We start from the raw sequence: 13,758 nt of genomic DNA on the forward strand, positions 1-13,758 counted from the left end.
ATCATGGCCTCTTTGAGGCAATCTAGAGATTTATCCTTTGGGGTTTTAGTTAGTATCACAAGCTTGGTTAAGGCAGCTTATCTGGCAAAATGATCTTCTGGAGGATTTCCTTTAACTCTGTTAGCATCAGCCTCAGTCTTTACAATAGCCATCTCCCTGGAAGGTAGAAGTGTATCTAAAATTTCCTTAACTTGTCCACTTCTGCTGGTGTTCCAGCAGAAGTAAGGAAAACTTTTTGTTTCTAAAACATCATGCACTACTCCAGAAACATGTCTGCTATATGCATGCATGTTTATTTACTCTCAGGACTTTGTCTGATTGACAAGCTCTGCAAAATATTATAAATTCTGCCATATGCACTAACTTTACCTCAAGTAGAAGACTATCCTACAAAGGAAAGTTTAGATAAGTGATAGCATTAGAGATAGCCTAATAACCAATTTCAATTCTGAAGTACGACCCATGAACAAATAGTAGGTCTAGATTCTCAGTGTGAGTCTCCAGTAAAGCTAAGCAAAGTGCAGAAAGTCCCCTAACTGAAGAAAGACAATTACGGAGTTCCTCTTCTTCAAATCAAAAGAGTGGTAGGATTCAGGGTATTTTAGCAGTGGCTAGGAATGTAAGAGGGAGAGGGCAACAGAAATCCATAAGAGGTTAATCAATGGACTTCAGGGTGTTGTGGGTTCTCCGGGAAACTTGACTGGTAGTCAAGTCACTACTGCATGAGGAACCATAAAATCAAACAAGGAACCTAGAACTAATTTCACAGAAGCATGTGCAAGTTTTGCAGTGGCACTATTGCCCTAACACAGAGGGTATAATCCTTTGCAACTGGAGTAGGTGTGGGGCTACAGTAAGTGATGGGTTTTTTATGGTGTCCATGAAGTTGACTTAAAGCCCTGAGGCTTTAAACCCCAGAACACTCATGCACAAATAGACAAAAGTGTTTCTTTTTTTTTTTTTTAAAGATTTTATTTATTTATTTGACAGAGAGAAATCACAAGTAGGCAGAGAGGCAGGCAGAGAGAGAGAGGGAAGCAGGCTCCCTGCTGAGCAGAGAGCCCGATGCGGGACTCGATCCCAGGACTGTGAGATCATGACCTGAGCCGAAGGCAGCGGCCTAACCACTGAGCCACCCAGTGTTTCTGTTGTTGGTAGGGATGTCCAGGCAAGTGCGCTGTCGAGGACCCTTCTTCAGATTAAAGAAGGCTTGTGTAACACTTGGGCTCCCAGAAGAGAGTGCATCTTACTGAAACCTTAGTCATTTCATAAAGAGGTGTCACAATCTCGGAAAAAAATTATACCCCTTGTCTGAAATATTAGACCTACATGTCATCTCAGCTATAATTTTGTGAGGGGTCTAGGATAATTTTGGATAGTCTTTATCCTCTTATGAGAGAATGTTTTTCACTCCTTCAAATAGTCCATGCCCTAAATAATGTACCTTGTTTTGACAAAACTGTAATTATCTCTTTTGAGATGTTATGCCTTTTTTTCTGTTAAGGCTGAGAGCTACAGGCTTCTATGAACAAAGTAGGAAATTACCCACATATTACATCAGAAATGAAGCATAAGGGAAATTTGGATCTTTTGGTCATTGATTAAAGGCCAAAGAAAAATAGGAGGAGGCTTCAGTGAACCCTTAGGGTCTAGCTATCCATGTCTATCATTGCCCTCTCAGATGAAGGCAAAAGGATATTGACTCTTAAGTGTAGGAATACACCCAGAAAAGGCACTAGCAATGATCCACTACAGAGAAGGAGGTGGTTTGTGGGAGAATGGATGACAGGATGGAATTTGAGGTAGGTATTAATGGAGAAGGAGAGATAACAATTGTATTGGTGTCCTGAGATCTTAAACAAATCAATATACTTGTCCACTTGGTTTCTTTACTGGCAGGACAGGAACGTTACAAGGGTTCATGCACTTTATGAGAAAGGACTCTTTATATAAGGCTCTCAACTATAAATTTGAGTCTTTTCTTGCTCTAGCTTCTAACCTTGGGGAAGTTTGAGAACTTGATGAGCTCTAAATGAACTTTAATATATGCTGTTCCAATTATTTTTCCTACATCAATGGGAATTTTAGCCCATAAAGAGTCAAGTACAATGTCAAGATCTGTATCCGGAGTATACATCAAGTATAGTGAAGAAGGAAAGTTTTATACGGAGCAGACACAAGTTGATTAGGAATTGATACATCCTCTGAAAACTCAAGAAATAGTCCCTCTGGTGTGCATTTAGTATTACAGCTCTATTTGCAAAGTAGATCTCTCCCTAATAAATTTGTAGATGCGGTATCACAGAGGAAGAAGAGATGTCAATCAAGGACCCAAAAGTTGTAGCTCAGTGCTGGGAGATAGTGACAAATCTGTGAGTTGTTTGAAATACTTACACTTTTGTTCTATGCTTACACCAAGGAAGAGATTGAGCAAAGATGGCGGGATTTAATGTAGAACAGTTAGTGTTGTTGGAAGATATTTTCTGTTTGTCCCCAAATCTCCTATAGTTTCATCTTTTTATTTGTTTGCATGATTAAATTATGATCCAATCAACTTTTATTAGAAATGTTTTGGGTTTGGCTCTTAGGAGACTTAGACTTCTTTTTCTGGCCTTTTTCTGACCCGAAGGTTTTTCGTGGAAAGAGAGATCCTCAGGTCGCTTTCCAGGTTGGTCAAATCAGCTTTTGTCATCCAGGATTTAGCATCTGAGGTTCTGATCAACATGCAAGTTGATACAGGTCAGGCAACTCTGGGTCATGTGCATCCAAAAGATTACAAATTCTTCTATGAGTCTTCGCTAGTCTTGCTTGAGTTTAGGGAAATCTTTCATTGTAGCTCTTAATTCGTCTCAGATCCAAAGTTTAAATTCTACAGTCACCTGCATACCTGGCTTATGGGAGGGATAGACTATTGGAGTCAACTAGCATTTGGAGGCTTTAGAGAGTTGCTGGGAAAAGATAGGGCATCTAAACAGGGGAAAAGGAAGGAAGCGGTGCAGAAAGAGGGACTTCAGAAGAATAAGGGGGAAGGGAGAGAGCTGGCCACAGGAAAGTAACTGGAGGACCAGGAGGGGGAGGACTTACTATCTAAATGAATCTAGATTATAGGTTAAGCTTGCCAAATTTCTCATTAGTTTTGACCAAAGGATATTTTAGTAAAGGAATTTTTAACATAATTTCATTAGAAGCTCTCTGCAAACCACTCAAAAAATGGGGTCCATTGGATCTGAGAAACCTTTATTCTTTTTGTTTTTTAAAGCACCTGTCAAATAAACAATTTTGGTCAAGGCCAATATTCCACAATGGTCATTTAAGGCCCAGGTCATCCTTGGTGAAATTTCGTCATTTGAAACATAGGTGCAAAAATTAGAATTGTAATGAGTGTACATATAAGAAGTGAAGCTTCTCGAAAAGGAAAAGAAAAATTAGACTTAGCCGAGACTGTAAGAGCTGGCAGCTGGAAGTGATGCTTGTGCACTTTGAGACTTGAGACTCCAGCTTGAAGAGAGCTGCCTCCAAATGTAGACCCAACAACCTATACCTGCGAGCAGGTGTAAAACCAGAGAGAATATTCTTTGGGAATCAAAGCCAAACTCTAAGGACAAAACAGTGGAAACAAAGGATAGCCTAGTTTTATAGGTGATCCAAAGCAAAGTTTGCCCAAAAGAAGGCTGGTCCAGTGTTCTGCTCTATGACAGTCAATACTTTTGGAAAATAGAACACAAAACAGAAGCAGGAAAGAGAGCAAAGATGGCTGAATAGGAATAGCTGAACTCCACCAAAGATGCCAAACAAATGGAAACCAACAACAAAACCCAGATATCAAACTGAGATGAGATAGCCAAAGAACTCAGAAGCAAAAAAAAAAGCCAAGCTCAGACATGGTGCTCACTTACCATGTCAACGCATACCCAACAAGCGAGCTGTAAGGCCCAGAGGCCCTTGGTGAGTATCGCACCTGGGTAAAGCCTGGAGCCATTCAAATGGCAACAGGTTTCCTCATGCAGAGGTTGCTTGCTACAGCAAGCCACCATCTCCTCTGCTTGACCAAGACTCAAAGATGGGCAGGGGACTGGGAACGCTTTATAATGAAGAAAAGGCAAGGTTTCAGAATACTCTGATTGTATCTTGGTGGTGCAGAGAAGCTGCAAGCAGACTAACTAGAAGTGGGGCATTTTTATGGTTCACAAAACATATTTGGCTTCCTCTGATGGATCTTGAGTTGGGAGCAGAGGCAAAAATTGGGGAACTCGGCAGTCACTGACCAAGTCCTGATCATTCTGGGCCATTTGCTGCAACGATTGTGGTTTGTCTTCCTAGACCAGGTGCTGTAGAGTTTGGGGTCAGAGGTCTATTATCATATATAGTCTGGTCATTGTTCATATATTCAGCCTGTCACAGTGGAAGCTTGGCATTGTAGATATTCTACAAGTCTGATTGCTGAACCATATTTAACTTTTTAGCTGTTGAACTAGGAGTCATACAATAACAATATTTAGTCATACAACGTGTAAACTTTCTAATATAATTTCAAAAACATTCTTCTGACCCTCCCCCATCTTTACAGCAACCTCGTGATCCTGAGAGGTTAATTACCCAAGGCCATTCAATGGAATGAGGATTAGATCATAGTATAATTTGTAATATATAATTCAAATTATATATATGTCATCTATAATGGCTTTAAAATAAATATTTTGGGTTCTTTGCTAAGATAAAGGATCTGTTCTAATCACTTCTAATTTCAATGCTTAAAGTTAGGGTCATAGCTCCTTCAAATACCCACAAGGCTGTCATGTGGAAGAAGGATTAAGTTTATTCCTATGGCTCCAGAGGGCAGAACCCATGCCAGTGAGTGAAAGAGAGGCAGATTTCAATTTAGAATGTGAAATACTGTTCTAGTAATGAGACACTTGCCTGCAAAAGAAGGAGTTACCTTGTGCTAAAGCCAGTTCCTCATCTAATGTGTGCTGAGTAGGACTGCATGACCCTATAGCTGTAGAGAGTGCTTGAACTGGCCAGGCCAGCTAAACTTGAAGGACTTGATGAAAGTCAAGTTTATTAAATTTTGTTAAATTCTGAAAAGAGGTATAGACACTCTAAATACAGCAGTTCAATGTCTGGATGAAATTATCATATTTCTCAAAACAATAAGTTGCACTTTAAACTTTACCCCCAGACTCCTCTTTGAATTTGTATTTTTGTCCTTATGCCCATACATTTTCAAGAACATTTTTTTAAAAGTGAAAATTGTCCTAATAAGTACTCTCTAACTTAATCTTCCTTTAGTATTGTTTTCTAATTGCACAGTTATGAAACATTATACCAAATGTATTGAACTCATTTGTGATATTTTAATAAATTACAGGAATTCAGTGAGGTTAAAAACAACAACAACAACGGGGGGTGCCTGGGTGGTTCAGTCCATTATGCCTCAAGCTCTTGGTGTTGGCTCAGGTCATGATCTCAGGTGCATAAGATCCAGTCCCGGAGTGAAACTCAGGGCTTGGTGTGGAGCCAGCTTGAGATTCTCTGTCTCCCTCACCCACTGCCCTTCCTCCCTCTTGCGCGGGCTCCCTCTCTCTCTCTCTCTCTCCCTCTAAAATAACTAAACAAATCAAACCCTCCCTTTGAATGGTAAATGCTAGGATTTTAATCTGTAACTTAATTCTTTGAACATGATCTTTTCTTCTTCTGGCTTCTCTTTAAATGTTCCTTCAGACCGAATGCAATTTTATTACTTTCTAGTTTACAAATAACTTGAAGCTGAAATAAGACACTGAGTTCTCTTCTGCACCTCAACAGTGATTGTTTGATGTTCCCTAAGGACTTCCCAGGGATCCTCTTCCCACCTCACCCTTTATCTGTCTCTCCAGCTGTTTAAATCAAATCCCCTAAGTTTTGCCAGAAGAATAGTTCCTTATAATGACATCTAGTTTCTCTCTTTTGAAAAACAATTCAGAACCCCAGGGATTCTCCCAGAATCTAAGAAGTCCTCGCAGAAGTGAAGAAGGCAAGAAGTTGGCTCAGAAGGAAAGTAACCCTCTGCAGAAATCCAGCTTCTCTGAGACCTTGACAACTTCCGGGACCAGATTTCAGGCGTGTTGGAAATTGTCTTCTTTACCCTATCTCTTCATTGTCTTTATGGCTGTACATATGCAATAGGTACACAAACAGCGAGGGAGAGAGAAAGCGATAGTGTGAGGCTCTCCCTGAGAATAGAAGATGATAAAGAAATAAAACAGGTGTCTGGGAAGGGGTTCTGTTAGTGAAGGGAGAAGTGAGAGTTAATAACCATCATTCAAACGGGCGGGAGTTCTCTGCAGGTAGCAGACAGGAAAAGCAAACTCGTGCACCCTCTTTGGGGACAGGCTCTGTTGCTTTCTCTTTCTTAGCTTGCAGTCGGTGCACATTTACTTGAAACAGACTGTATTTCCTGCTTCGTGGCTTATCAGATTGACTCTTAAGACTAGTAACTATTTCTTTCTTTAACGTCTCTAATGCCTTTTAAAATTATTTATTATTATTATTATTTTTCTTTTTTTAGATTGATTAGGGACTAAATCTGTTGAAATTCTGGCTGGGTAAGTGGGGGATTATCAGAAATGAGAAAAGGGGGAGGAAAGGGACTTGGAAGCGGGAGAGCTAAGCAGCAGCCCCAGGCCCCCGTACCCTCCGCCCCCGCTACCCCTGGCCCGCGACTTCCCGCGGAGACCCCAGGAGGCTGCATCAATATTTGATCGGGTCTTCGCCCGCGGGTTGCCATCACTCGCCGGTGGGGCTTGCCAGGCATCACCCGCGCTGCGCTGAAGCCGGCGCCCAGGCCCGCCGGGGGGCTTTGGAAGGACCCGCTCTGCGCTCGCTCGTTCGCCAGGGAGGCTCTGCTTGGTGGCAGGGGCGCGGCGCCCACCATGCGGAGCTGCGCGGGGCTCGCGCTGCTTTGCGCGCTGCTACCCTGGCTCCTGCGGGCGGCGGCACCCGGGCGACCCGCGCAACCCCTCCCACGCCGCGACCCCCGCGACCCCGCCAGGGGCGCCGATTTTGATCGCGTCTACAGCGGGGTGGTGAGCCTCAGCACCGAGAACATCTACTCCTTCAACTACACCAGCCAGCCTGGCCAGGTAAGACACTCGCTCTCCTCGCTCGACTCCCAGGAACTTGCCAGATCTCAGAGCCCCGTCGCTGCTTTGCGTCCCCTGGGAATTGACCTCGGGAGTCCTCAGGGACCGGAGGACCCTCGTTCCCTTTCCCCTTCAATGCAATCAGTGCCTTGCCCGAGGCTGCGGCATCCTCCCGCAACCGGCCTCGGGGACAACTCTGGTTCATCTCGCACCTTCCCTGGCTTGGTCCCCTGGCATTTCGGGGCTTTGCAGAGGGGCGGGTTCCGTGCACCTTCTGTGGCTCCTGGCCCCCTGCTGGGCCTTTCTCTAGGAAACTCAAGATTTCTGGGGTGGCAGAGGGAAAGGACCGCACTTCTGTGCCTAATCCCTGGGGGAGAAGGAACCTCATTTCATTTGGATGATTCTGCCAGACCCTTCTATTTCATAGCTCCTGGGGAGGGAGAGCTGCTCAGAATCTAAAATAGGAATGTGTGAGAATGGACGCAAGCTGCAGAGCGTGTGTGTTCAATAGTCACTTCCTGTGATTCTGTACTACTGTCACACGTCTGGGCTTCAGAAAAGCCACAAGACCTGGCCAGAGATGTTGCAACTGCAGCCATCAGCTGATCTATGAAGGTTTTGATGTTAAATAAGGATGGATAATTGTGGGAGAGTTCTAGACCTATTTCTGACAAGAATCGAGGTGAGACAAGGGGAGGAAATGACTGCTTCAGCAACTACCCCTTTGACACATATACTCTGATTATATAATGTAGAAAAAAATGCATAGGTAGATTTTTCCATCTGATATGGTCCCCTCTGGGGCACAGAGAAAAGAGAAGACTTGCCATTGTGCCTGCCTCTGGGTCTTCTTCTCATATGGATGTGTATGTGTATCTCTTACTGTGCCAGCGTTCCCTACTCCCTTGGGAGATTCCAGAACCAGATGACTCGGATACCACAATATGCCTCTCTCTCTAACTCTCAGTGAGAACCAGAGCTCAGAAACCTGGTAGCTTGGAGTAGTATTGAGTAGCATGGACCAGTTTGCCCACCATCACTCCCAGACATCTCCCTGAGCAATTTCCCCACCTCCAGGCTGGCACCAAAGGTCGCCAAGGCAGCTCAGCCCTCACCCTGGCGAGTCGCCTGCTGACCTTCAGGTTGGATGTCCTGAAGTGAGCAGCGTGCCCATGTGCAGAGCCATTCTACTGGGGACAAGTGGGAGGGACAGTTTTTAATCCTCCCAATTCCGTGTCACTCATCTCTTCCTGTCCAGTGTGCAGTACAGACCTGCGGAGATGGTGCCATGTCAGTGAGTTGTGTTCCTAGCCCTGTCATTTGCTCAGAATGAATAGCCTGAAAAACTCCCTGATCTCCGGGGTGCACTGTCAGTTTCCCCCTAAATCACTGGGAAGGGCACTCAGATGTTAGGTGCAAAGTGAGTCCTGACATCTGCCTTTACTTAGTATTTCTTACACTTCTGCTTAGAAATAGATGGGCTGTTTTTAAACCGTTGCTTGGCCTTTCTGCCCTTAGTATTTGGTGAGTTTCTCTGCCACAAGCACAGGTGCTCTGTGTGCAGCTGGGTCACCTGCTTGACTTCCCTAGAAAAGCCTGAGATATTGAGGACGGGGGCAGAGTCATGTTCATTTACTAATGTTTTTGAAAAGTGAATAAGTGAAGAAAGATTGAAGGAAACTGTAAAACTAAATAAAAGTAAATAAAATAAAATACATACTTTTGGGGGTGCCTGGGTGGCTCGTCCAGTTAAGCATCCAGCTCTTGATTTTGGCTGAGGCCATGATCTCAGGGCCCTGGGATCAAGCCTTGTGTCAAGTTCTTCGACTCAGCGTGGAGTCCACTTAGGACTCTCTCTCTCTCTCTCCCTTCCTGCTCCTCCTCTAAAATAAATAACTAAGCCTTTAAGAAAAAGAAAAACAAAAATATATATACATATTTTTAGTAGGTTGAAAGTGTGAGATCATTCCAGATAAAAACAACATTTTTAACAATTGTTATGAAATTATGCCCTTTCCGTTTTGCCTGTCTACATGTTTAAATAGCTCTTGTTTTATGAAACAAGAGTGAAAACTCATTTTTTTAAAGATTTTATTTATTTATTTGACAGACAGAGATCACAAGTAGGCAGAGAAGCCCACAGAGAGAGAGGGGAGGAAGCAGGCTCCCTGCTGAGCAGAGAGCCTGATGCAGGGCTCCATCCCAGGATCCTAGGATCAAGACCTGAACCGAAGACAGAGGCTTTAACCCACTGAGCCACCCAGGTGCCCCTGAAAATTCATTTTTAAAATACTTTGCATAATACAATAAAAAGATGACAACCTCAGCAGTCCCTAAAATTTCACTAGTCTGAGAAATACAGTTGGGAACCATGGGGCTAGCAGATAACTCAGGTGTTTTAATTATTTTAACACTGGTATGAACCAGATGTCCTCAATGCTTACAGCTTTAGAGAGACCGCTTTTTAGTATGCAAATAAAACAGTGGAAACCTCAATCCTCTTACTTGGAGAAATTGCTCCCTTTCACTCCCCCTGGTATTCCTGATCTACCTCGTATTCTCCAGAGATGGCATTTTTCTCATCTATCTATCCAAACCATTACTCTTATTTCTCTTGATTGTCTCCTCTCTTCTTGGTCCCATTTTCCCCACATTGGATACCAGCGGCCCCATCTTCCAATACCATGAATACCATGCCTTTGGATATAGCAGAATTTTCCTGAAGGTTGGGACTGACATAAGGGAATTACAGAGCAGAGCAGGGTAGGTGATAGATTAAAGTGGAGATCTAGGTAATGCTGTCCTAACAACTTATTAGCTATTCCCCACTAGGGGAAATTTCAAGATGGTGACACTACCTTTTAGGCCTGGTTTATCACCATGTTCTTGGCTACTCCCCACCCCAAATGCTGGCCTCTTGCACTCTCTAAATTTTCGTTAATTCATGAGAAGCAGTTTGTCTCCGTTGCAGATCCCAAACTCACTGAAGGGCTCTGCTAAATAAAGCACTATGAACCCAAGAGCCATAGTTTGGCCAGGACCTTTTTCCTTTAACCTGACCCAAGTGTTGGTCAGGGACACCTCCCCTGCAGGGGTCATTTCCCACCCATCCCTCTTCAGTGCAGCAAAGAATTGGGTTTAGGGGGGAAAAAGTATAGCCGTTTGAGTTTTCATCTTTTTCCCTTTACTCTTCAAGCCATTGTTATGTTTGACATTATTTTTCTTCACTTTGGAAGAGAAAGGCTCTTCCCCATTTAGGCTTTGGTAAGAAGGGGAAGCTGCTGTGGAAACCTTGGCCCCTAATCTTTCCTGTCAGCCACTGCCTCTCCCATACCAAACACTGATCCAAAGAACTAGTTAGCCAGGTATGTGTCATGCTAATTAGCTGAGGTCAGTATCAGGAAAAGCCTCACATGCCTTCTAGGCAGAGTAATGTAAATATGAAGTTGCCACTAAAAAAAAAAAAAAAAAAAAAAATCTCTGAAAGAATAGAGCGACTGCTTTAAAGAATAGTGAAAATAAGGATTGAAGGTGCAGGTTAAGCAAGATCATGGTTCATTTCACTTCCCTGGAGGGGAAGTATCTGGAGACTCCTTTTCAGGGGAGTAGAGTTTCACTGCGGGCGAACAGGGTGTTCTACCACTACTGGGCTGGAAATAAACTAGAAGGAAATCACCTTGTTGAGAAAGTCACCAGGCATATGTTTGACTAGGACAGAGGGCACGAAAGCAGGTTTAATGAGAAATGAGAATACTCCTGTAGAGACAGGTGGTGGCCATAATCAGATGTTTATACTTGAGCTAAATGCTGATAAGAAAGCTTTCATTAAAAAATCTACCTACCAGGCACCAAGAAGTCTTCTCAGAAGCTTTCAGTCACAGACTTCGTTGTTCTTTGTAGATCTTTTAATTTGAAATGCTTCCCTGGATATATTCTTTTTGTTTATTCAATGGAAACATTTATCTTTTAATGACATGTGCTTTTTTTGATGCCCAAGGAACAATCCTTGACTTTATTCACCTCAACCTGTAGTTGTATATCTAGAACGAGCTATACTGCCTCTTGGATCCAAATTCAAAGTATCTATCCAGTTCCGACAAACAGTGAAATATAGATCAGGCCACTCCAGTGGTAACTTCTAACTATACATTAGTGGTTACTTAGAAGAATGAAAACCTCTGATGTGATTAGCCTCAGTTCCCCCATCTTGGATGGACTCCCCCTGTATTCTTTATGTACTGAGGCAGGGAAACCTTCTTTGCTGGCCTCCCACTTCCTCTTACTGAACAGGACTGGTGCTTGTTTGTGAGGAGGAAATCATCTCATTAGCATGTTATCTGGTGGAACAGAATACCATAGACTGGATGGCTTACAAAACAGACATCACTTCTCACACTTTTGGAGACTAGCTAGTCCAAGATCCACGTGCCTGCTGTGGGCTGACTTCTAGCTTGTAGACAGTACCTTATAGTGTGGGTCTTCACATGGCCCAGAGAGCAGAGAGAGAAGCAAGCTCTCTCCCATCTTTTCTAAGGGCACTAATCTCATCATGAGTGCTCTGACCTCCTGATCTAATGACCTTCCAAAGGCCTTATCTCCAATACTGTCACATGGGGGATTAGACTTCAACATACAAATTTGGGGGCAGAAGGGGACACAAACATTTAGTCCAAAGCAGTTACCACCATTTTCCTCTATGGCTCTGAAAACAAAATATCAAAGTGTCATAAGGATGTTTAGGGGCCGACATTACTCCAGTTGTGGGTCCAATTTAATGGACCATTTATGGTCCAATTCTGCCTGAGATGCCTTCTCATCTATCTAGACCTGATAGTCATGTGCTAAGTTATCAAAAAGATTCTGTAAGTATGTGCTGTCCATTATGGTAGCCACTGTCCACATGTGGCTCTTGCACACTTGAAATGTGGCCAGTCACAAAATGAAATGTACCATAAATGTAGAATACACACCGGATTTCAAAGACAGTATAAAAGAACATGAAATGTGTAATTAATATTTTTGATTATATGTTTAAGTGATAATATTTTGGATATATTAAGTTATATCAAATATATTAATAAAATTAACTTCATTTCTTTGTACTTTTTAATATAGCTACCAGAAAAAAAAATTTTTTTAACTACTAGAAAATTTAAAAATACTTGTGAGTCATATATTTTCCATGGACAGCACTGCTCCAAGTCCTCCAAGACTTTAGAGAAGTCATTCATCCCATAGATGGCTTTGTTGGAGGAAATAAGGCTTGAAAGGTCATAAGAGATAAAAAGAACTTGGATAGGCCAAAGAAAAGGAGAAAGGCCTTTCAGACAAGGAAAAATGTATCTGATTTCTTTTTTGACAATACTACCTCAGAAGTGGTAGTATATATTTCTACCAGGAGGCACATAATGTCTGGTTGTCTCTTTTTGTGATGATAGCCACCATGGATCATAATTGCCTAGTTTCATTAAGAACAACAAAGTAATAATATTTTAACTATATCCCTTACTTTTTCATCCATGAATGGGAATACTCCTATAATAAGAAACTTCTCATCAGCTCCTGGGGCATCTTAAGCTACTGTTTTGTCTTCATTCCTTACTTTTACTTATCAATTTACACAAAATAATTAATTGGTCCCCAAGCAGCCTATGATAAGGATCATGACATTTCATTTAGCGTAAGCATGAATTCATGAACTTAAACATATCTGATATGTTTTGACCCACTGCTGTTACTAAACTTACATTCAAATTTTTCATTGGACAGTGAAAGCCAGTTTGAGTTGGATCCTGAATTCTCTTGATAAAATCCAAGTGGTCTCTGACATCTTCCTTGCTTTCTGGCATGAAAAGTTATTACAGGCTCATCAGGTTCAGTTCTTGTCTCCAACATGGAATCAGACAGATCAGGTTCCTTTGAGTAACAAATAGAGACCACAATATGAAACCTAGAGGCTTTTATTGCTAATGGATTGGTAATTTTTTTCTAAATCTTTTCAATGGACAGAATTAAGGATAGATTGTATCATGAGCTCATGCTAGCACTTCCAACTCAAATTCAGAAATACAGGCTTTTTACTTAACATCATCCAACTCATACAGAGATTTCCTTCTGTGCCCAAAACCCTGGTTCTCAACTATATGGACTTACTCACTTGCTTTAACCCACAACATACACACAACAGTTTTAGATAACAATACTAACATTACCACCAGTAAGATTACTGGCGACAATTTAAGATATATGTTTACAGTTCCTTTTACCTTAGGGCATATTTCATGATTGATTAAGTTGAGTCACATTACTGTGTTTTAAAGTAAGGTAACAGTGCAGTTATGTAATCCTTTCCGTGTAGTTATGTTATCAACTTAGCAGTCTGTTAAGCATTGGACACGTGATTTCAGCTCAGGTCATGATCTCAGGGTCATGAGATGCAGCCCCAAGGCAGGTTCCTCACTGAGCGTGAAGCCTACTTAAAATTCTCTCTCCCAGAAGGTGGTGGGGTTATGGACATTGGGGAGGGTATGTGCTATGGTGAGTGTTGTGAAGTGTGTAAACCTGGCGATTCACAGACCTGTACCCCTGGAGCTAATAATACATTATATGTTTATTAAAAATTTAAAAAAATTTTTTT

The 13,758-nt window shown here is 42.2% G+C and overlaps 1 protein-coding gene across 4 annotated transcripts in view; it reads left to right on the top strand.

Annotated features, from left to right (window-relative positions):
• Positions 1 to 6,911: 6,911 nt before the first annotated feature.
• Positions 6,912 to 13,758, top strand: part of SIDT1 (SID1 transmembrane family member 1) — a 97,718-nt gene continuing 90,871 nt past the window's right edge. For all 4 annotated transcript variants that reach the window (XM_044251401.1, XM_044251405.1, XM_044251402.1 and 1 more), the window contains exon 1: positions 6,912 to 7,121. In XM_044251401.1, coding sequence (XP_044107336.1) covers positions 6,912 to 7,121 — 210 coding nt within the window. The remainder of the gene's footprint in view (positions 7,122 to 13,758) is intronic.

This window comes from Neovison vison, chromosome 6 (assembly GCF_020171115.1).
Source record: "Neovison vison isolate M4711 chromosome 6, ASM_NN_V1, whole genome shotgun sequence".
Classification (NCBI taxonomy): domain Eukaryota; kingdom Metazoa; phylum Chordata; class Mammalia; order Carnivora; family Mustelidae; genus Neogale; species Neogale vison.